Source organism: Diorhabda carinulata, chromosome X (genome assembly GCF_026250575.1).
Source record: "Diorhabda carinulata isolate Delta chromosome X, icDioCari1.1, whole genome shotgun sequence".
Taxonomy (NCBI): domain Eukaryota; kingdom Metazoa; phylum Arthropoda; class Insecta; order Coleoptera; family Chrysomelidae; genus Diorhabda; species Diorhabda carinulata.
The window spans coordinates 10330305-10354220 of NC_079472.1; the positions used below are offsets into that span (position 1 = coordinate 10330305).

At 32.0% G+C, this 23916-nt stretch overlaps 2 protein-coding genes across 2 annotated transcripts; one reads left to right on the forward strand and one right to left on the reverse strand.

Moving 5' to 3' along the window:
• The first annotated feature begins 5230 nt into the window (after positions 1-5230).
• Positions 5231-11115, forward strand: LOC130902172 (odorant receptor 30a-like). Its single transcript, XM_057814065.1, has 6 exons — positions 5231-5309; positions 9947-10322; positions 10434-10533; positions 10588-10689; positions 10757-10915; positions 11054-11115. Exons 1-6 carry the CDS (start codon positions 5231-5233, stop codon positions 11093-11095), a joined length of 858 nt encoding a protein of 285 aa, XP_057670048.1. The 3' UTR covers positions 11096-11115.
• Positions 11116-18406: 7291 nt separating this feature from the next.
• LOC130901489 (uncharacterized) lies at positions 18407-23591 on the reverse strand. The gene is made up of 6 exons (XM_057812918.1): positions 23391-23591; positions 22374-22539; positions 20896-21145; positions 18838-18948; positions 18617-18719; positions 18407-18561 (listed from the first exon to the last, which is right to left on the reverse strand). The coding sequence occupies exons 1-6, from the start codon at positions 23533-23535 to the stop codon at positions 18416-18418; spliced, it is 921 nt and encodes a 306-aa protein (XP_057668901.1). The 5' UTR covers positions 23536-23591; the 3' UTR covers positions 18407-18415.
• Between the last annotated feature and the right edge of the window lie 325 nt (positions 23592-23916).

The window sequence follows — 23916 nt, forward strand, 5'->3', positions numbered from 1 at the left end:
GCAACCCATTAACAATCTCTTTGATGAAGTTTCCTTGTCTTTACTGGATTAATACGTAGATATTGCTTTTAATTGAAGCAGCTGAATTGCTACTTATTTTTATATATAAATAAAAGTTATAGAAAATTCTTCTGCTTATTAGCCTCTTCTTAGAAAAAGCAATTTATCAATCTTGTCGAATCTAATCAAGATGATTAGATATTTTGATCAAATCGACCTTCACGCAACTACGAGGATGGTTCCAGAAGTACCTGCACTAATCTAGTGGTCCCGGTAGCTGCTTGAAAAATACCACTGTATTAGAAAGTACACAATTTATACAGCACTTATTTCAAGTTTAAGGATGTCACGATGTTTAGTATTTGTTTGGCAGCCATCAATAGTGAACGTTTTCAGTGGATTTATAAACATGGAAAAAAATGGTCATCGTTATGTACGATACTTTTATTTGCATGGCCTTAGCCCAACCAATATGAAAGCTGATATATTCTACTCTGGATAAGACTGCTTCTTCGTTACTAATACTCAAATATTGGGTAGCAGAGTTTAAACGAGGCCGCACGACCCTTGAAGACCAGCATCGTAGAGGTCGACCAAGTAAGGTGACAAATCCAGAAATAATGTAATATATCCACAAAGAGTACTGGCCAAAATTAATGAATCCAAGTTTGAATTGCTACCTCATGCACCCTTTAAAAAGAAATATTATCTTTAGACGTGTCAACGTTTTGTTTAAGTAGTACAGTGAATCGACACAATTATCGCTACTGGGCTTGAGAAAACCCCCTCTGTATTAAAACAAAACACACCTAGTGCCCCAAAAAATTATGTTTTGGTAGAATTCTTCAGGGGAAAATTTATTGGTCCTTATTGATTTCGCGGGAATTTAACAGCTGCTTGATATTTGGAACATCTTCGTATAGCAATGGTTCTAATTGCCCGATTTACATGATAGAGAAAACTTAATGTAGTTATCTACATATAACTGGATCATATCGTGGACAACTATCAATTTTTCTTGAGCTTTTTTGGTGTTAATATTATCAAATCGAGTGCTTATCACAAGAAATTTTATTCTAACCTCAATTCTTCCAAGGAATTCCAATCATTCTTTAGTTTCTCAGCTGGGTAAAGTAACGTCTCTAACTCTAAGAAATCAATTGAGAAGATAGCTCAAGGCTCTGCTGTCTGTTGTGAAACACAGGAACTTGATAGTCCAAAACATATTCTACTCATCCCAAAGATTAAATGCGCCTGACGGAAGGCTCATTTGTCCGAATCTCAAAGAATAAACATTTCAATTATGATTGGTTGTCGTAATAAAACAAGAACTCAAAAAGAGGTTTGTGAAATTTTTAATAATAAATACCCTGGTCAGCACGTTTCGCAATCTACTAACAACTCGAGAGCTTGCTGCCGACAATGATAAAGAAGAAATTGCAAGAAGAATACCACCCTAACAAAGCTCATTTGGTTCAAGAGTTAAATGAAGATGATTCTGATATAAGACAAGAATGCTGTGAATTGATGATGGACAGAATGGTCGCAGATTTGCAATTCATAAACAAAATATTTTTTTTTTGATGAAGCGACGTTTCATTTAAACGAAACGGTTGACAAACAGAACTGTAGATATTGGAGCAGAGAAATTTCTCATTGGATGTGTGAGGCTCACACTCAATATCCTTAAAAAGTGAACGTTTGGGCTGGTATCATTAGCAATAAAATTATTGGCCCTTATTTCTTTGGGGTGATTATTTGATTAACTTCTTAGTGCCTGCATTACAAAGACTTTTTGCTGATGTTAATCATCCAAATGAGATAGATCGATCTATTTACCACCAATGAGACGGAGTTCCACCGCATTTTGCGAGTACAGTTATAAATTATTTAAACGAGGTTTTTCCCATTAGGTGGATTGGAAGACGTGGAACGATCGAATGGCCGGCTAGATCCCCAGATTTGACTTCACTCGATTACTTCTTATAAGGTTATTTAAAATCTAAAGTATATTTCAATACACCAGACAATATTGTTAATTCAAAAGTTAGGATAACGGAATAAATTAAGAAAACTCTGAGGTCATACAAAATGTCGTATGAGAATTCCAAAATCACCACTTCGTAGTTAAAATTGCATAAGCAATTCCTTTCCAACAAGGTGCTACACGACCCCTTCTCTTATTTAAACTTGTCAAAGGGGTGCTTATAATTCAGAGGGGGTAAATTATCAATTTAAGAATAAAAATCGACGTGTTTTTTAAAATTGACATGTAATAAAACTACGTGAGATATCATTGGAAATCAAAATGTTCCTATAATGATTTTGTACTACATAAATCAGTAGACATGGCTGGTAGAGTAAATCACATTCTGAATACTACTACTACTACTACTGGGGACACTTAAATCCAAGTTGATTTTTGGCCTCGCCAACAAGTTGCCTCCATAATTTTCTATGCTCAGCCATGTCTTCTTCTCCACCAAGTCTCATTACATCTTCACCCACTTGGTCATTCCATCTTTCTCTTGATCTTCCCAGCGGGCAACTCCCTTCTGGTTTACCTCTCCACACTCTTCTTATCTTGTCTCTTCATCTCTTCTTCTTACATGGCCCAGCCCCCTAATTCTTCTACTTCTTATGACAGCCAAAATATCTGGTCGTCTGTGCCGGTCCCTGAGTTCTCTGTTTTTCATTATTCTTCATACCCCCTCATATTTTATTTTTAAATGTTATTAACTTCTTTTGGGTGTGTTTTGTTAGTGTCCACACCTCATCTCCATACAATAAAACTGGCTGTATTGTGTATTTTTTGACAGCAATTTACTTTTAAGTAATACGCTCCAAAAATATCTACTGGCTGCATTTAGCATCATCTGTATTTCTTTCTATTTTATTGTTGCTATTCATAGCAAATCCTAGGTACTTAAGTTCTCCAGTAATTGTAAAGAAGTGTTCCATAACGTTCAGCGCTGAATGATTGGGCTCTGCAACTCTTCCCACTTTCAAATATTCAATCTTATCTTCATCTACCTCCAATCCCACTTTTCGTGCTTATGCCAGTATTTTCAGATCACTGTTACTGACCGTTGTGAAAGCTGCATCATCAGCATAAGCTAAAATATTTATTTCCTCTCCAATATTTGCTCCTCTTGTAATAGCTTCAATTGCTTTCAAAGCTTTTTTCAGAGCATCGTTGAACAGAAAGGGGGACAACCCGTCTACTTGTCTTACTCCTGTGGCTGTGTATTCTTTTTCCAATCTGAACTTTCCTTTTAAGCCTTCAACACACATTCTTACAAGTCTTATTATCTTTTCTGGTATGTTATTCTCTCTGAGCACATCCCATACTTTTGATCTTATTAGGCTATCACAAGCCTTCCTAAAGTCAATAAATAGTATATATAAATCACATTCTGAATGTTAAATATAAATGAAAAAAAATATCCAAAGCACATTTCAAAAGGAATTAACACAACTTTGATATTTATAATCACATTTTGAAGTATTTGTAAACAAACGATTCCAATTCATATCAATTTATCTTGTTAGGGCTCTACTGCTATACAAATACCTTTTTTGCAATTAATAAAAACGCTGAAAATTCCCTTAAGAAAAATCAATATTCACACAATGAGCGTAAATGTTTTGATATGTAAACTCTTGGAATAAATGAATGAAAGGGTGAAACCAGTTGAATATCCAAATATATTCCAAATTGGTTCTTTCTGTTCAGAAAAAAAACAAATACGGGAAAAAATTTCAGTCATTTTAGAGTCCTTTTTGGAATTGTAAATCGCTTTTTATACCATAGAATTAAATTAAGTTCAAATCAAAATGCAATTTTCATTTAACTTTTTTAACGTTTAAAAATTTAAACCTAATCTTGTATTATGGGTTGGTTGCAAAGTAGTTTCGATTTTGTGTATGAACTAAAACAGTTTTTCTTAACAAAGAATAATTTTTAATCAATTATATATTTTCTCTTTTGCTCAATGACCTTTTGCCATATTTATTTCAGCTTCATGATTCCGCGCTCATAAAATTTATGGTCTATATCAGCAAGAAACTGAACCAGGTGCGATTGAAAGTCATCGTCAATTGTGAAAGTTTGTTCATTCAAAGAATTCTACAAACTTCAAAATAAACGGTAATCAGATTGTGCCAGATCAGGACTGTATGGGGGATATGGCATCACTTCCCAACCAAGCTCCAATATCTTCTAACGAGTTGCTAAAGATGTGTGAGGCCTCGCACTTTCATGGTGGAACCCGAAACCTTTCTATTTTGACAATTCCGGTCGTTTTTTCTATTGTTTCATCCATTTTCATTAATTGTTGATATCAAATATCATAATTGATCGTTTGGTTCCTTGGAAGCAGCCAAAAAAGCATAACACCTTTGTAATCTAGCCAAACTCACAGCTTTTTTGTTGTTTTTCAGCTTTCGATATAGTGTGTGCTGGTTCATCATGTTTTCTCTATGATTGTTTTAGAACTATGTTTGTGTACAGGATCTATGTTTCATCAACAATAATGATTCTTTTCAAAGAAGAGGCAGTTTCATTCCGTTTCAAAGTGCTTATCGCAAAGGTTGATTCTTTGTGTTAAATGAATTTCTTATAATTCGTGAGGTACTCAAATATCAAGCTTCTCAAGTAGCCCAAGACATTTTAAGTGTTTTTCAATTTTTGCATGCGATACATGTAGCCTCTTCTCCACCTCTCGAACAATTATATGCCGATCCTCCTCAATTATGACTTCGATTTGGTCATCATCAACTTCAACAAAATCAACCCACGACTAATAGCTTTAAAAAAATCACGCACTACTTGCTTCTAAAGTTACGTCAATGTGAAAAGTACTTATATATACGAGATGTGACTATCAAATATATAAATATATACCCCTCCTCCATCCCTACAGTGCAGGAAGTCACTTCCTTCAGGATGCGCTCCGTTTTTTCTTTTACAGCTTCAACAGACCCAATTCTTATTACTTCTAATACAGATTTGATTCGTCGCACTTTATTATTTTTCATACCTTTTCATTCGGAATCAAATATTTTTGCGAGTTTGTTGTTAGTCAAATCTCAGGATTTTAGGCACATGTTTTCTCCAAACATACGACCTTTGTCAATTTTTATGAATTGATCAATTCTATGTGTACTTTTTTGTACCACCGCTAATCTCGTCACTTAATATCCACACCTTGTATATATTTGTTAGAATATGAATGTAGCTGGCGATAAAGGAGATAATAAACAACAAAATCTGGGATCTAGAAGAGATGCCAAGCCAATGGGACAAAGCAATTATTTTCTCCATACTTAAGAAAAAAGATGAGACATGATTTTCAAAGCCTTTTGTTTGTCCAAATTTTTCCCATCAAAACAGTCAGACAGTGCTATTTACGAGCTATACGATGAGTACGCTAGAACTTTCCAGCCAAGTACTGTCAATTTAAGTAAGCAGAATCATCTGAACTAGAATAATCATTTGATTGAATTACGAAGGGTTGTAAAGAGGGTGGTACCATATATTCATCTTCTTCTTTGATAACATGTTCAACACAGTTTGTCCAATGTTCTTGGCGGTCTTCTGCTATAACTTTCTTTACGAGTTCTACAACCTCATTACTCAGCTCTGGAGAATGATTACGCTAATTATAAAATATTGATTGTTTCTCGCATAACTGTCTTCTGCAATTGATATTGGAAGCATTAGTTATCCAATCGATCTAGGTTATTGTTTGTGTCACTTTCCCACGATCTCATATTTTTTTAATTTCTTGAAATATTACCATTATTGAAATTGTTGATAAAAGCTACTATAACTATAACCATAAGGAGGCCTTTTTATCCAGGACTTGATGCAAAAACTTCGGGAGTGAGCTAAAAAAAAACAGAATGAGCTGGGACTAATTTTGAAGATATTATTCATAGTATTCAAACAGGCGTATGATACAATATTGATAAAAGACCTGTATTAAGCCCTAGCAAAACATGGAATACCTAAGAAATTAATACGATTGATGAAAATGACACTTAACAAAAACGAAAACATAGAAGGAAGCTTATTAAAACAATTCGAAACAAAAAAAGGTTTCAAATAGGGCAACCCGTTATAAACAATGTTGTTTTATTTCCTTCTAGATGTAATTCTAAGGGTAGTGGATTACAACCCCAAGAAAGTGATGACGTAGTACTCTTAACCAGAACAAAACAGGGACTGTAAAACATGTTTTTACTTTTTGGAAAGATAGAAAAAAGATATGGCCTACGTATCAACGAAAATCAGATCAAGTATATGGAAATGGGTAATGAAATTTTAAGTGACAACCAACCAACCAGACCAAAATAAGGAGCTTGGATTCGATAGAGTACAAGAATTTGAATACCTAGGAGTGACAGTAACCAGAGTAACCAGTAAAGGGGACGAAACAGTTGAAGCTCTAGAAAACTAGAGAAGCTAAGAATTTACATGACAGTTATACAATCAACAGTTGCACTAAGAGTGATTCTAAATCTTCCACCTCTCCACATGGTACTAGAAAGCGTGGCAGGGAAAAGTTTAGCTTTTAGAAAAGCTTCACCTTAATAATAAACTGTTAAAGGAAATGAGATCAAAACACGAACACACAAGAAATGAAGAGAAATGCCATTAGACGGTATCTTAATTCGTGTGACGAAATTTATGGATGACTCCTAAGGTTGTGGTAGCATCTGCAATTGATATACAGAAACATATCAATATATCATGATTGAATACATTTTTTTTATTGTATGAATGGCCTATATACATTTACAATAAACATCGTCTTTAACAATGTTCGAGAAACCAACTTCATTATAAAATAGGTTTCACAGAACGAAAGACAATTTTCCGCAGACTCATAAATAAAAGATAAAAATGAATGAAAAAGAAATAATTCACTGCAAATAAAATGTGGAAAAACACCTGCCTTAAGAAAGAAATATAAAGCCGGGGCTTCTGACTCGCATAAAACAAGATGAAAGGAAAACAATCTGAAAGTAACTCTGAAAGTTTTGTGAACTCTAGCTAAAACTTATTGGATTTTATCACAAGTGTATCTATAAGTGTATTTTATATATTATTAAAAAGTCAGTAAAATAGTTAGTTATTTTATTAACAAGTGCTTCATTTCCACGATTTTTTACAGATTAATGTAGTGTTCTTTCAGCTATGCAGGCCAACGTCTGTCTTATCGATTCGATTTCTATACGATAAAGGGTGTTGAAGAAACGTTTATTACGATTTTTCTGCAACTACTGACAACATTGTATTGAAATGTAGTAAAATTCAAAGTTAAATAAATATGGATACTCAGCTATTGGCGGCTTTAGTATGAAACAAATAACCGTTTGAGTCCCAAAACCGGAATAGATCATCATCAAATTGTTGTTTGTTTCATACTGATGCCTCCATAGCTCAGTGCTCATATTTTGAGAAACAAAAACTTATACTGATTGGATTGGATTTTTACGAAACGTTACCAGAAACGAAAGCCTACAGTCCCAATTTTTTTAAATGTATCTGTTTTATCGATGGGGTCTCATTTACGCAACAAAAAATTATCTATTTCACAGAATGCTTACTAATTAATAATAATAATAATAATAATAATAATAATAATAATAACTAATAACTTTATCATTTATATGTTATTATTTTATAATATTCAAATCAAAATATTCCGAAAACAGTACACAGTATCGAGTTTAAGCTTGATAAATCTAATATTGAAAAAGTTATGTTGAATCCTAGTTAGTACGAACCGTGTAACTAACGTCCTCTATGAGAGTAACTCATAAAAACAAATCCATTGGATGTATCAGATTTTGTTTCTTCAACGCCCTTTATACTGACTGCGAATGGAGTTACGAAAATTTGTTACTGAGCAAACCCCAAATATTTTTCAGTTTTCTATATATCCTAGAGACGAAATCACCTTTTTTGAAACACCCTGTATATTAATTCTAATTTCTGTTTTTTTACACCTACAAAAAATTCATTTGCGCTAGAAAATATTTCAACGCGGGCTTCAAAATGAGAACAATAATTGCCAATATAATACCGATTACCGAAAATTTGCAATGTTCATCTCTCATTTCGATATCCCGCTAAAACCTCGATCAATCACTTTGAAAAATGGAAGCCGGCTCCGACGAAGTTTCCACTATGGACCAGACATTTCGTAGATTTTATAAAAATTGAAGTACTCTTTTCACTATCACAAACGATTTTTTTCTAGTACCCTTTTATTTGTGATAGTTTCCAGCTAATTTGATAATGATATATGTAGTTGCTAATTACAAACTTCTTTGAAGTTATGTATGATTTTAATTGAAGTTAACAATTAACAATTAATATATTGTAGTAGAACAAACTTCCGTTTGTTCGATTCCTACAGTAATTGATTGATAATTGTCAGGTGAGCTAAGCCAATACGTTAGTCAAGGTTTCTTTTTATAAAAATTTCAACATGAATAAAAATAAACATATTCATATGGAATTTATAAGAAAATTTTTATTACTCGCTGGTATATGGCCAATAGACACCACTGGCTTCAAACTTTTTCTTTACAATGCTTATTTTTACGTTACGTTTACTTTTTACGTACTAAATGTGGGTACTATTTACGTAACGGCTAAGCAGGTTGCAACGACTGGGAAACCGACTGAAATTACCAATTACATATCGAACGCTGTCTTTGCTACGTTATTGGTTTATAAAGCATTGGTATATAGATCTTCGGGAGTTAAGAAGATATTAGAACACATTAAAACAGCCGAGGAAAAAATTTTAAACGTTGAAGATGAAGCAGTTAAACTAATTTATAGAAAAAATGTCGATTCTACTGATTTTTTCGCAAAAATCTATATTTATCAAGGTATTTAAATGTTTCTTCTCTATAAATAAATTTTCAGTTTTTCCATTTTTAAACGTTTTCACTTTTATTTCCTTAAATATAATATCTATTATTTTAATATTGACTTGGATATTCCACGTGTATTGTTTTTTGCTCCTCTGTAGATTCATATTCCTTGTGAATTTTTTTATGCTTCGTCCAGAGGTTAATAAAAATATATCTTTAATAATAAGCTAGAGCCCTTCGTAGCTGGTTCAATAGCTAATATGCTTGGTACAAGGGACATGACAAACTGCTCCACCAGAGTCCTAGAGACTCTGCTATAAACCTACCTCCTCTTCACCTCATAATGAAAACAGGGGTATTTAACGACGCCCACAAATTAATCCAGATAGAATAGCTGAATCCATGAAATCTGACCAGCCACCTAAGAATTCTAGTATTGATAAAACTAGAAAGCAGTGTCAAACCCACACGCCAAATTCACAGCATGATGGATATAGACATCCCATTCAAAGTGGTAATCAGTGGCTACCAATCCATAACGATCTTCCACAAGATGTATCTTCCTGGTACACAAATGATCAAAGCTAGAGCAAGGAGCTGGATAGAAACCTCTCTAGAAAGGGACTTTGAAGGTCCCGAAAACAAGTGCACGTCTAAGCTTAAGGTAGGAGTGCAAAAAGTCTCTTAGAGCTGACCTAATGTTGCTACCAAGCCAGCAGGGTATACTATGTAATGAGGAAGTAATCAGCTTTGCCAAAGAAGTAGCAATAACTCCATATTTAGGTCCAGAGCTCTACTATGGCTTCATTATATGACACATCAACAACGAACTGAAAGGATGAGTGAGGAATCCGATGGAGTCTCACAATGACTTTAATCTGATGGTCGGTCTTCTCCTTGCCTGCTACCATAAGACGATGGGTATGGAAAGAACGACAACTGGAACAGTCTACTATATATGAAGCAGAAGAATGAGGTATAGAGTCTTGTACAGAATACTTTCTAGTTATAGGCGCAGCGAAAACAATCTACTACTAAATTTTTTTAGGGATAATAAGTTCTTTTTCCGCCCAAATATTTCCACTGATATGCACATTGATGAGTACTGCAAACGAAGACGGTATAAAACAGAAGTACTACATCGTAGCCAACTGGGTGCCATTCGACAAGTACGAATATTATTACACAACTTATATCATCCAATTTATTTTCACCATTTACGCAGAAATGTATATCATCTTCTGCGGAACTTTCTTTCTGTCTATTCTCAACAACATATTTGGACAAATATTAGTACTAGAAGATAATATTAATAAGATTTACGGAAAAGCTAAAATCCAGTGTGAAAATGACAGAAACGAATTCAAGCAAGCATGCAATTACTTTGCGAAGCAGTGTATTCAAGAACACCAAAATATTATTAGGTACGTATGATAGTTTTTAGTTTCTGAATACTAAGTTGATGTAAAAAATCCTCATTTCCTTTAGGTAACAAAACAAAACCTTGCAGTAATCTTTGATTATGTTATTTTCAGCTTAGTTCAACAACTTGATGAAACATTTGAGAATTATATCTTCGTAGATTATATTTGTACATCTTTCGGTTTATCTATAGTTGTTCTACAATTTCTACTAGTGAGTATTTTTTTAATGAGAAGAAATAATTATTAATAACGAATTTAATCACAGGAAGATACTCTACAAATGAAAATAGCAGCAATTGGATTTTTCCTAGCATTCGCTTCACAATCACTTATAATTTATTATAACGCTGACATTGTAGCAATAGAAGTAAGTATTTCAATCTGATCTGTTCCCGATCAATTTTCTAATCTATGAATTTATTCAATTCTTTAAGAGTAGCCATGGTCTTTCTTTAGCGATATTTCGAAGTGATTGGTTTGAACTAGATTCGAGCGCCATACACATGCTGCAAATCGTTATCGCGAGAGCTCAAAAACCACTCACGCTCTCTATTGGACCTTTTAAAAAAGTTGGCGTCGAATCTATGATCGCTGTGAGTATAAATAAGATTTAAAAAATTACAGGATACATTTTTTTCCATCCTTGGAACAATTCTACTTTGCTAGAGCTTAAAATTTATCTCATTTAATAACCCAAAATAATTTTATAATACTCCATATTTTCTTTTCAGTTATTCAAAGCGACATATTCTTTTTTGTCAGTTATGTGGTAATATGTCATAATCTACCAAAAAAAAAACTTTTTTCAGGTTCTACACAAAATTTCTCAAATTTCAAGTGATTAACGCAATTGTCTAACATATTCTATCTAATAAAAAATATATAAACATGTGTGACTAGTTTTTTTTTACATGTTCCACCTTTCGATATACCTTTATCCACTTTTATACAGAGACGGCTCATTAAATGATGGAAGTATCTCTGTTTTGCTATAATATCATTTATTTAATCATTTCAATAATCAATAATGTATGTATGTGGATATTGAGGTATCATATACACTGCGACCCAAAGGATCCATTGAGTCCCCCTTTCTTGCTGCGATACTGGGGAACCCATTATTTACAGCTGATCTGTTAATCCCACTTCTTTTAAAAAAGTACAGAATATGTGGGATGGCTGAGATCTTCGTCTCTAGAGTTCCATAGCGTTTCACACGAATGTCTCATTATCTGCTAAGTCTAGCTTCTTCAGGTGTCTGTTGAGGCCTACCTTCTTTTCCTTTCATTTATCTATTGTTCTATAGCTAATACCACAGAAGGGTTCCGGTCACAGGAAGGGCTTGTCTATCGCTTTATCGAGCGTATTAGTTATTTCATTCCGAAGTGTCCTTTTAAATTTTATATGCAATTTTATATGCAATATGCAAGTTTGGTTTTTAAGATATTTGAGCTTAAAAATCTAATGGCTGGTTGGCTATCGGACAGGATGATGATCTCCTATATGCCTTATATTAAATTGGACACATTTTTCAATTGCATAAATTCCTGCTTGAAAAATGCTTCGTGTTTCACTCCAATCCAATTCTGTCTGCTGCTTTAGATCCGTCTGTATACCATGTTATGGCATTTCTGTTCATTTCTTATATGATATTTTGATCCAACTTACTTCTACAGCTTAGTATTGAGGCAAATTTTTTCTCAAATCTAAATTTTTTCGATACATCATCCTGAAGTATGTCCTAGATTCGGCAAAGTTCAATCCGATACGTTTACAAATACCTCCTAGGTCACTAATCGACATTCTGTCATAATTCTTTAACATAGCTTTGCAATATTTGCAGGAAGAAAAGGCGTATAGATTACATTTTAAAAGAACGTAGCAATGAAACAGCAAAGTACATTAACTTTAATATATATTCCGAACTTTCGAAAACTCACGTATTCATCGTCTGGAAAATAATTAATTAAGATTTGTGATGGCTTTAAATTGTATCAATTCTTGACTTGAAACTTGAAATTCGTGGGATTCAAAATTCAATATTCAAAATGATCATGAATTTCAAAATTTCACAGGAATTAATACAATTCAAAGCCACCGCAAATCTTAATTAATCATTTCCCAAACGATGAATACTTAAGTATTCGAAAGCTCGGAAAATATATTAAAGTTAGTCCACTTTGATCCAAATCCAACTTGACGTTCGCGGAATGATCTTGATTATTATTTATCGCCATCAAGTAGCATTTAGTAGAATAGATTCATAAATACAAGGGGTTATTGATTAAATAATGATACAGTAGAAAATAATTTCAAGTGCTGTACGATTTTAATTAAAAGCCAGCTTCAATAACAATTAATATTTCGTAGAAAAAGATATTTCCTTTCTTCGATTCGAACAGTAATTTATTGACAACTATCAAGTGAGTTGTTTAATAACTTGTAGAAAAACCAGTACGTTAATATATGAAGAAAAATGAACATATTCATATGAAATTTTTCAAAAGTTACTTGCCGGTATATGGCCAATAGAAACAACTGGATTCAAACTTTTTTCTCTACAACGCTTACTTTTCTATCACGTTCTGTTTTTACGCGTTAAATGTAGGCAGTCTTTACGATACTGCTAAGCAGGTTGTAACGACTGGAAAGGCGACTGAAATTACCAATTAAATATCGATTGCTGTTTTTGTGGCGTTAATAGTATATAAAACATTGGAATACAGATCTTCAGGAGTTAAGACGATATTAAAACAGCTAAGGAAAAAATTCTAAACGCTGAAGATGAAGCATTGAAAGAAATTTATAGGAAAAATGTAGAGTCTACTGATTTTTTGCGACAATATATATTTATCAAGGTATGTAGATGTTTAATTAAAATGAATCAATTTAAATATCTTGAATATTAGTTCTTTGTATTCACACACTCTCGCCAATACTTGCTTTTTATCGGTAATTGATGCAGTTTTATTTTTTTATATGATATTTTCCCAATATCATTTAGTACTATTTGTCTTGTCCCTATTTTTGAGCAGGAAATAAATAAAAACTATAAGTCTATTAGTTCCACTATACTTTTTTTGTTTGGAGTCTTATTTTTAGATACAATAATATACCATTGATATATGGCAACGCTGATGTGATTATGTCAAATCTGACATTTTTAATGGTGAACGTATGAGTGCTAATTGAGTTGTTTGATGATACTTGAAACATTCATCTTTGTCAAAAAGCTCGCTTCGACTTTAGTTGTTGAAGCACCATCTCGATCAACCACGTTTCACTGGTTTTCCTATTTCAATCGTGGTCGTACTTCGCTACAGAATTAATTTCGTGGAGGTCGTCCAAAAACGACAGTTGTGTCAAAAAATATCGATGCTGTGAGTGAACTGATATTCCAAGATCGTCATGTGGCATACCGCGACATTGAGGCATTCATTCAATATTGAATGGGCATTGAAAATTATGATTGAATGTTTATGTCAATGTCAGATGTATTATACAAAAAGTCGTTTTAAAAGATATGGAGGATATGAGTTATCAAAAAAAGAAATTTTATTATTTTTATACATATTTTTGTTACCATAATTTCAGTCCCAGACGATGAATACATAAGTATTCGGAAGTATTTTTGTGATACTTCTATTCCTCTTTGCATCGATTCTTCTATGTATCCTTCGACTACTCTTTTCCAGATTGAGCAAATCAGCGCCGCTTTCCACCAATATGGTTGCCTAAGAACGCCTTAGTCCATGTCGGATATATAGGGTGTGGTGTGTGTGTGTGGCTTGGAAGTAAGTCCACCAGCCACAGAATTTTTCAATGATACTACTTAGATATTAAATTTAATATCCTTGATAAAAAACCGATCTAAAGTTTTTCGTTTATCTATGCTTAAAAGGTGTGTGAGGTTAAGAGGTAGGGGGTAGTTTTGTTTAACACTTAACTGCAACAAATTGTTTGTTTTATGAATGTGATTGCTGCATCCGAAAAAAATGTGATTGAGATCAACAGAATTAGTTTGTGACCATCAGTGATGTTGAGCCAGAGCTGTTTCATCTTTTCTGTTCTTATTATGTTCTCTACAATGACATTCATGATGGTATATTCTGGAATTCAAGTACTGTTTAGTCATACCAATGTAATTCTTATTGCAGTCTAAACAATTTACCTTATAAATCACATTGGAATGCTGGAGTTTAGGTGTTTTGTCTTTGATTTGTGTGACTAAGTTGCCAACTTTATTTATTAGGTAGAATGTCAGCTCACAATTATTTGACGAGTGGGTTTTGAAACAGGTTCCAAGTGTCTCCGACAATCCTCTAATGTACGGAAATTTACAATAAATTTTATTTTCGTTTCGAGGTACCTGTATTACGTTATGATTGTTCTCATTTAATAATTTTATTAACCAGCTCTTTTAGGTAACCATTAACTTTGAGAATTCTTCTGATTTTATTATAATTATCAGTATAGAAATCAGGGTTACGTAGACGCTGAAGCGTGTGTATAAGCCCTTTCATTGTCCCTAATTTATGTCTCCAAAGATGGTTCGAATAAAAGTTGATTAGTCGACCTGAAACTGAAGGTTTGGAATTTGTCAATAATTCAACATTCGGTAGCCTAATTAGCATGAATGTGTCCAAGAAAGGAATAGCACCATCTAATTCTTCTTCATAGGTAAACCAATTTGTCACTTTGGAATGGCTAAAATGAAATCATCAACATAAATTTTAACGAAATTAACAGAAAAGTGTAGTTGCTTGATACTTTCAGTAACCAGATCATTCATCACCAAATTTGTTAAAAAAGGATTAGAAAGATTTCTCATTGCTGTGTCTTCCAGTTGTTTGTAGAGTTTATCATTAAAAGTAAAGTAACTGGATCCAAATAAGTAATCAATTAATTCCATAATCAAATTATATTTTATATCAGTGTATGCCGATATGTATCTCCAGTGTTTATAAATGATGTTATTTACTAAAATTCTAAAGCTATCAGATATAACCTTTATCCAGTGTTATATCTTTTGTTGACTCCACAAATTCATATGAATTTTTAACATTATGTACAAACGTGGTGGTTATTAGCGATAATAACTTGTTAACAAAAACTGCTATTTTATATGATGGGGAATCAATATGATTCACTACTGGCCTCATGCTAAGGGTTGGTTTGTGAGTTTTTCGTAAACCATAAATTTTTGGTGCAACTGCATCATTTTTTGTTATCATCGTTTTGCTTCCAGTTTTTGAGACTATTCCAATTTCTCTGATTGTTGACTAATTCATTCGCTCTCCGTTGGTGTATGTTCGTTGGATCCTTATTCAATAAACAATTTTAAATAACTCTTGGACGGCTTTATTTTTAGTCCTCAGCCCGCAACACCATTCGAAATTACATATTAGGAAAGACAATAATTTCAACAATGATTATATAGAAACTAAATGTATTATTGGCCCATTCAAAAGTGTTGTATTTCAAAAAAATCTAGCTGCCCGCCGCAATCAAATCGCTATAAAAGGAAATAAAGTACGATAGCATCAAGGTCTGTAGAAATAAGGAAAATGATCAATTTATGAAATGAAAGTACCTCTGAAGGACTGAAACGGAAATTCTACATACTACTACATTTCTAACTCATATTTGCTTTTCAGTTATTCAAAGCGACATATTCCTTTTTATGTGCTGAGATGTCCTAATACACATGAAAAAGAGATTCTTTCACGTTCTACCCAATATATCTCAAATTTCACATGATTGAGGCACTTGTCTAACAAATTATATCTGATAAAAGATATATGCATATGTGTGACTGTGTGACTAGTTTTTTACAAATACTTTCCACTTATCAGAGATTCTTCAAAATTTTACGAGATATAATTTTTTGAAATGTATATTTTGATTTTTATCATTCTACAACGTTTAAATACTAAGTATTTGGATAACCGGTATTTTTTTGGTACATTGTGCTTTTTAGAAATTATATTTAAATACGAATTATATATGATGAAAAGTAAATAATATTTCTCGATTCCACCGACATAATAATAAAAAAAATATGAACTGGTTATTTAAATAAAAAATCAATATTGCAATCAGCTTAAAGATTTTGTGCGCGAAAATTGTTCATTCGGTGGACATTCATTCCCAACAATTTTTGGTGAAAAGTGTATGAGCGTGCAAATAATTCAAAGACTTCCGTGGCCATCTTTTTGCAAAAGTAGAAGAAGCAACGCTTAAAGTTCGAAGGGAACCTCGTCGAGATCATTCCTGATGTCAGCAAGTCCATTTTAAAAGAATGCTTAAATTATGCCAAGGTTTGTAGAAAGAAGGGCCCAAAAATACTGACGGACGGCAACAAACGGCCCCCAGTGATTACCATTCCCTTCTCTCAATTATAGAAACAGAAGTTTTAGTCTATACGAGGAAGTATTGATATCTAGTGAGCCTAGACCAGTTCCATCCATAAACAAAATATTGCGTTACCATAGCAACGAACAATAACTTATTAGAACTGTCAGTGTAAAGTTTGACGTCAAAAAAGTAAACCAGTAAACCTACCTAAAGCATATCATTTGAATAAAACTTACGTATTGTAATATTTTGTGAATCAATAAACACTTTCTCTCACGTTCTTGATTTATTTAAGCACTATACACTACTCTAACTTATAATAGCTCACTTATCACTATCACTTAACTAACTTAAATAATTCATTTAAATTCTTCGATTACTTCGCTAATTCGATCTGTTCACTACGACTATAAATCATATATTGAACTAAACTACGCTACAGAAACTCTTTATATAACCCTAAAGAATTCCAAACGTTCTAGAAATATAGAGAAACAAAACAAATAAATAAATAGAACTTCCTAGAAATTATGCAAAAAAAAACAATGTAAATAAACCGCTTGCTTTGAAAAGCTGATGTAGAGATAAAGCGAATATCGGGTAATTCATCGCCGAATTTTAGAATTCTGCTATATCCAAGCAGGACCGGCTCCGAGGCGGAGATGAGTTCGTAACAATATATATGACTTTTTATAAAGAAATATTCCTCTGGCTTACGTTGGAAAATGATGATGAGGAGGTAGTGGTTGATTCATCAGCATATGCTGATTATTTTTTAAATTAAACACAAATTATCCATTACACAGTAATTCATGTTTAGAGAAATTCTAGTAACAATATAAGTCTTTCATTTTTGATGTTATTTTTTCAAAAATGTGGACATTTTTTATTGTCCAAAATACATGACAACGTGTAAACATGTGCCTATTTTATATTCACATAACAAACACGTAATTTCAAATCTCTTTTCAGTATTCAGTTTTTTATTTCTCCTGAAAAGTTTGATCTAATGATCTTTCAAAAATACCTGACTCACATGTTCTTCATTGTGAAAATACGTTGAGAATTTTATGGACAAGTCTCGTATATTTGTGGAACACAATTTTCGACTAAAATTCTCTTTGAACGCATCTTCTTTGAAAAAATTTTGAGAAAACTGAAATTTATGAAAAAATTGTTGTTATTTCTGGAGTTTTAAAAAGATATTTATAATTTTTTGATGGAAGGTTAACAGCAGTATTTATTACGTGTCTGTACACCTTCAATTAATGATTAATTGATTAATTAGTCAATTAACTAATTAACTAAAAACGAAATAAGTTTATTTTTTATATAAATATTTAATATGCATAAAACATAACCTCTAATAATAAACAATTGTGAGCCAAGTATTAAAATTCACCCCAAGTAAAATAGTATACATCACACCTTTATAGAAAATTCCCCTTTCTCGCTACGTTTTCCAATCCTTATCCATTCAAATAGCTTTTCAGATTTCCCAGAGCCTTCAACTGTACTGCGTATGTAATTAAAACTCACGTCATGGTTTTAAGGACCAATTTAACTGTTGTTAAATTGTTGATTAGGGCCATATATAAGTGTAATCTCAAGCAAAGGTACCTCGGAAACAATTTCCGTTCATATTTAAAGTGAACGTGTTATTTTAAATTATATTAGAAGAGGATTTGTTTATTAACAAACGATTTGAATATATATCCTTTATTTATTTTCAAAAATTAATCTACAGTCAATTTTCTGAAACTTCCATTGACGCCGAAGACGTTATTTGTTGACACTTCGTTATTATTAGTGGACTGACATTTTAAAAGCAGCAATTTTTCAAACAAAGCTTCATTTTTTTCAATTTCTTCACACCACCTGTCTGTAATGTAAAAATAAGTTTAGAAACATCGCTATTTGTAAATCTGTGAACTCACCTTGAATTTTTTCAATCGATATTTGAGTCCCTCCATAATTCGAAGGCAAATAATTCTTAGGAATAAATGCATAAAGTGATTCATAACTTGAATGAATCACAAGCTGTGAAATTAAATAAATTATTCGAGAAAATCGGTAAAAAAATTGATGGTACAAAATCCATATATTATGAAACATTTGTCATTATATACCAAATCGTAATTGGATTCTGTTCACTTACTTTCCCATGAAACTTGCTTGGTAGAAACAGTTTAAAAAACGTTAAAACTTTATCAATAATCGTCGATGGGTTCACTATATGGATATTTTTCAGTCTCAAATTTATAGCAAGCTAGAAAAAAAAAGTTTTAATTATGAATATGAATAGAAAATGATTATAATTCTTGACGTATACTATTAAAGTAATTTTTTACAAATTAAACAAAAAATGAAAATTTTTCTAATAGATCCTCCTAAGAGAAACCCACTTATTTGACAACTCATTCAATCCTTCGTTTACTATTACATATTCGTCCATATTACGATTGAACAAACATCACACTTTCAGTCTTTATCAAAATATAATGAGATACATAATGTATATCAAAATAAGTTTTATTCTTCTTATACTATTAATGACCTTGTAATCTATTTTCTAAATACTTAGATGTCTACCCTATGTAGATAGCGTCACAATCATTATAAGTTACTTGATATATAATATCACTTCTTTTGTTTTTGGGCTTTTGTTTTTAGTTGAGTATTGATGACCTTTTAGTCTATTTTGTAAATACTGAGATGTTTGCCCAATGTAGTCTGCCCTATGTAGATAGCGTCGCAATCATTATAAGGTACTTGATATGTAATATCACTTCTTTTGTTTTTGGGTTTTAGTTTTTAGATGACCTTTTAGTCTATTTCGTAAATACTGAGATGTCTGCCCTATGTAGATAGCGTCGCAATAATTATAAGATACTTGATATATAATATCAATTTTGTTTTAGATTTTAATTTAGTGAAATGTTTGGATAATGTATTATGTCCTTTATGACTTATATACTGACTTATACTGATATTATAGTTGGGAAATTCCTTGTACATATGGTAAGGAAAAATGTTTTGATGTTTCTGTTTTGTTGCTTAATTGATTATAGTATCTATTTATCCTCTTGAATATGAGTTCATCATTTTTTTCGCATAATTATTTTCTTCCAATGCAATTTGGCACGTCATCTGGTCCATGTTCAGGGTCATTCTTCGACATATTGGGTACCTTGCGAAGTCTCAGACTCTTCAATTCATTGTATGAATTATTGGGAAATATAATATTGTTTTTAATAATATAAGAAAATTTGCCATCAAAATAACTTGAACAACAATTTTTAGTAGTCGTAGATAAAGTATAGTATTTTACTCACGTATAATGAGTTTTTATTCACTGGGTGAGTAATAATCTGCATTATACACTCGTGAATAATATACTGTAAATAATGTAATTTTATGTGAGTTTCATGTGTATATGTAAATTTATATCTACCGTATGTTTCTGAGGAAACCGGCCATAGGATTTCCCATGTTACCATTTAAACTCCATGTTAACTTCGGGTTGCCTTCCTTGGCAGCCAGATCCTTATCGCTCCTGGGGGGGGGGGGCAGCCGACCGCCCACATTTTCGGTTCAGTCTTTCTACCTATATTTTATTTTTGATACATTACATAACAAATTTTTGTTCATAATTTTTTATCTTCTTAATGCTGTTTCATTAAACACTATGAAATTACATTTATTTTGGTTTTTGAATGAAAAAATCGAACAATTTTAGCAAATTACTGGTCTGATTAATAGCTTAAAACTGACTTGACTGAATTTTCATTTTGTTAATTTTCAAATCAAAGCTTTTCGATAACAATTTTGAACATAATTTTTGGTTAAGAGGACCAGAAGGTGTTGCACACTTTAAATAAAAAAAAAATTTTTAGGACTAGGTGCCCGAGAACAATTTTTAAACTATAAAAAAGAAAACAGTTTCAGCTATTAATCAGACCTGTGATTTCTAAAAGTTGTTTGATTTTTTTCATTGAAAAACAAAAAATAAATGTAATTTCATTGCATTTAATAAATTAGCATTAAAAAGATGAAAAATTTTTATTTAATGTATCAACAATAAAATTCAGGTAGAAAGACTGACCCGAAAAGTCGGCGGTCGACCGCCCCCCAGGAGCGAGAAGACCCGAAGTTAACATGGGGTTTAAAAGTTGACATACTGTTTATACATTGTTAGTTTTATTAAAATACTCACGAATAATTTTGCATAGAATGAGCAAACCCTTGGTGTATATTTTAGTAAATGCCTCGGCTCGAAATATGACAGATCAATTATTAAAATATGAGAGTAAAAACAATCTCCCCTATCAAGTCTCAATTCCACGCCCATCATGGTTAACAATTGATAAAATTCGGCGTCGCATTGTAAATCTTCGCATTTTTCCAGTCTAAAAATGACTATGCGACACAAATCTGAGGTTAGGTCCGGCATAACAATGGGACGCCTGGAAAATAAATACTATACGATATCATTTTTCACGGACTTTTTCATACGTAATTGTGATGGAACACAACAATTTATCCGAATAACTCATTTGGTGTCCTTGTTGTTTATTAAATAACATAACAATATTTCCAGTTTTATAAATTTGTAATTATCAATAGAATTGTTTACATCAAAATATTCCTAGATAATTAATTTCTAAAACATATAAACAAACCAATTATTCACATACGAGTTTTTCGGATATAATGATGGTACACAATAATCATTAATTGAATTAAAAACACGAGGATGGTCCCAGAAGTACCTGGCCTGACCTAGAGATGGCGGTATTACCACTGTGTTACAAAGTACTCAATCTATACAGTAAATGTTTCAAGTTCATTATCAACACTAAAATATTGGCTAGCAGACTTTAAACGAGGCCGTATGACCTGCAGAGACCAGCATGGAGTGACCAAATGAGGTGACAACTCCAGAAATATTGAAGAAAATCGTCAAAGCGGAACTGAACGATCGTCGACTGGGAATTAGGACATGAGAAAGCTGTGCGCAAGATGGATTCCACGTTTGCTCACCATGGAACAAAAGCGTTGTTGTTGTTTCCATCGAGTGTTTGACAATATTCCACAGAAATAATTATTGCACCGTTTCATCACCATGAATAACACGTGGGTCAATCAGTTCGCACCAATAACAAAAGAACAATCGAAACATTGAACTGAAGAAAGAGAACAGGCTCCAAAGAAGGCAAAGACCGTTACCTCTGCAGACAAGGTGCTAGCGTCGGTTTTTTGGGATACGCGTGGAATAATTTTCATTGACTTTCTTGAAAAAGGAAACACAATCAACGGCGCGTATTATGCGAACTTATTGCAACGTTTTAGGAAAAAATCAATCAATAACGGCCGTATTTGACTAAGAACAAAGCTTCATCAAGACAATCTCACATATATATTATTGCAACGGCCAATATTAATAAACTAGAGTTTAAATTGCTACTTCAAGCACGCCAGATTTAGCTCCATCGGATTATTTCCTATTCCTGGACTTAAAAGCATAACTCGGTGATCAAAGATTTTCCAACAATGTGAAAATTAAATTACGTTGACAAATAAATATTATTATTATTAATATTTATCCCAAAATTTGTTGGACCAGGCACTTCTGAGACTATCTTCGTCCTCTTATGATTCAATCACAAAAACTGCTTTGGAAACGATACTTACGATATTTTTTTGACTTCGTTATATAAATTTGTATTCGGTATCATCTTAGCAAAAAAATTTGAATGTTCTGTCCGTAGAGTATAATAATTTTCTAAACACCTTTTGGTTTTTTCCATATTCATTTTAGTGTTAAACAGAAATATTTCAATTTTTTTTCTCGAACTTTCTGTAAAATATAATTTTTAATTACACAAAATTTTCATAGATACGTCAAGAAGTGAAAATTAAGAACTTGATTATATTTACTAAGAATATTTCAGCCTGGAAATATGATAGTTATGTCCCCTACTGACCATCCGGTACATTTATTTTTATAATATTCAATATAATAGTAAATTAATTTAATCATCTCGCAATTTTCTGCAACGCTGAGATATAAAAAGCTAGTTTGGAAAACTCCAGTAAAATATAATTATATTTATTTTCAAAATGATCAATAAATTTGAGATAAGATATCTCCAGAGCGAGATATTTATGTCACATAATAATAACGAAATCAGTATAAACATATAAATCGATTACGTGCAATGAACCACACAATTTTTTGCAAAACATCTATTTTATCAATTTATCATCATCAGCTATTCTAAAAATTTGTTACTAGAAATGTCAAGGATAAAAGAATGAAATTTTAATTAGTTTTTATACGCATTTTTAATCTTCATTTATAAAATTTTAAGATTTAATATAAAAAAAAGAATTTACACTATTTATAGATACAGTTGAATTTCTAAGTTTGAGTTGAACTCCTCGGAACTTTGATGTACGAGTTTTTTATATAAAAATTATTCCTCATTTTTTTTATTTGTTTTAAATTCATTAACTTTTTCTGGTTTCTCATTGTATTGTATCAATGACTTTTTAATCTATATTTAAAATATTACGATATTTGCCCTATGTAAAACCTATAACAAGTATTACTAGGAGTATCATATATCAAATTAATTATCATATTTTTTCTGTATTTTCGACCACTAAACTATATAAGAATAACCTCTAGATGAAAAAATGAAGTACCTTCTTCAGGTAAATTACTCTGTATTATCCATTTTGCTAGTATTCCAACCATTTCATTAAAATCCTCCAACGAAACATTCAGAGATTTTAAAATATTATTTCTTTCATTTTTTGTCACTCGGATAATATTATAATCGTAAATCATTACGAAATATAACCGTTTAGTATAAAATTCTGAAATGAACTGATCAATTAATATCGAAAACTTTAAGACAACTTGTAACTTGTTTCGTAGGAGATTGAACAACACATACGCAGTATTGGCTTAACAAATTTTACATAACGAAATTGCTTATTAATTAATTGGTTTATGGAAATGTGGGATAAATTAATAAATATTTGATAATGTTATTTGTAGTAGTTAAATTGTGTATCATTTATTCATTAATTTACACCCCAAGGGCCATATAAGTATGAGAAAGACATACAAAGAGTTAACAATTAAACAAATAAAGTAAAGTACAAATAAACTATGGTACATGTAGATGAAGTGTAAATAATATACACACAAATTTTCTTTTTTACG

What these genes read in the sequence shown, in the direction of transcription:
- LOC130901489 (XM_057812918.1), bottom strand. Translation starts at nt 23,535, where the DNA reads ATGATTTACGATTATAATATTATCCGAGTGACAAAAAATGAAAGAAAT. An exon ending in GAGTAATTTACCTGAAGAAG is followed by an intron (nt 22,540 to 23,390) that starts GTACTTCATTTT and finishes TATATTTTACAG; the next exon opens with AAAGTTCGAGAAAAAAAATT. An exon ending in CATTCTATGCAAAATTATTC is followed by an intron (nt 18,949 to 20,895) that starts GTGAGTATTTTA and finishes TTTTTTTTCTAG; the next exon opens with CTTGCTATAAATTTGAGACT.
- LOC130902172 (XM_057814065.1), top strand. Translation starts at nt 5,231, where the DNA reads ATGAATGTAGCTGGCGATAAAGGAGATAATAAACAACAAAATCTGGGA. An exon ending in GAACACCAAAATATTATTAG is followed by an intron (nt 10,323 to 10,433) that starts GTACGTATGATA and finishes TGTTATTTTCAG; the next exon opens with CTTAGTTCAACAACTTGATG. An exon ending in CTGACATTGTAGCAATAGAA is followed by an intron (nt 10,690 to 10,756) that starts GTAAGTATTTCA and finishes CAATTCTTTAAG; the next exon opens with AGTAGCCATGGTCTTTCTTT.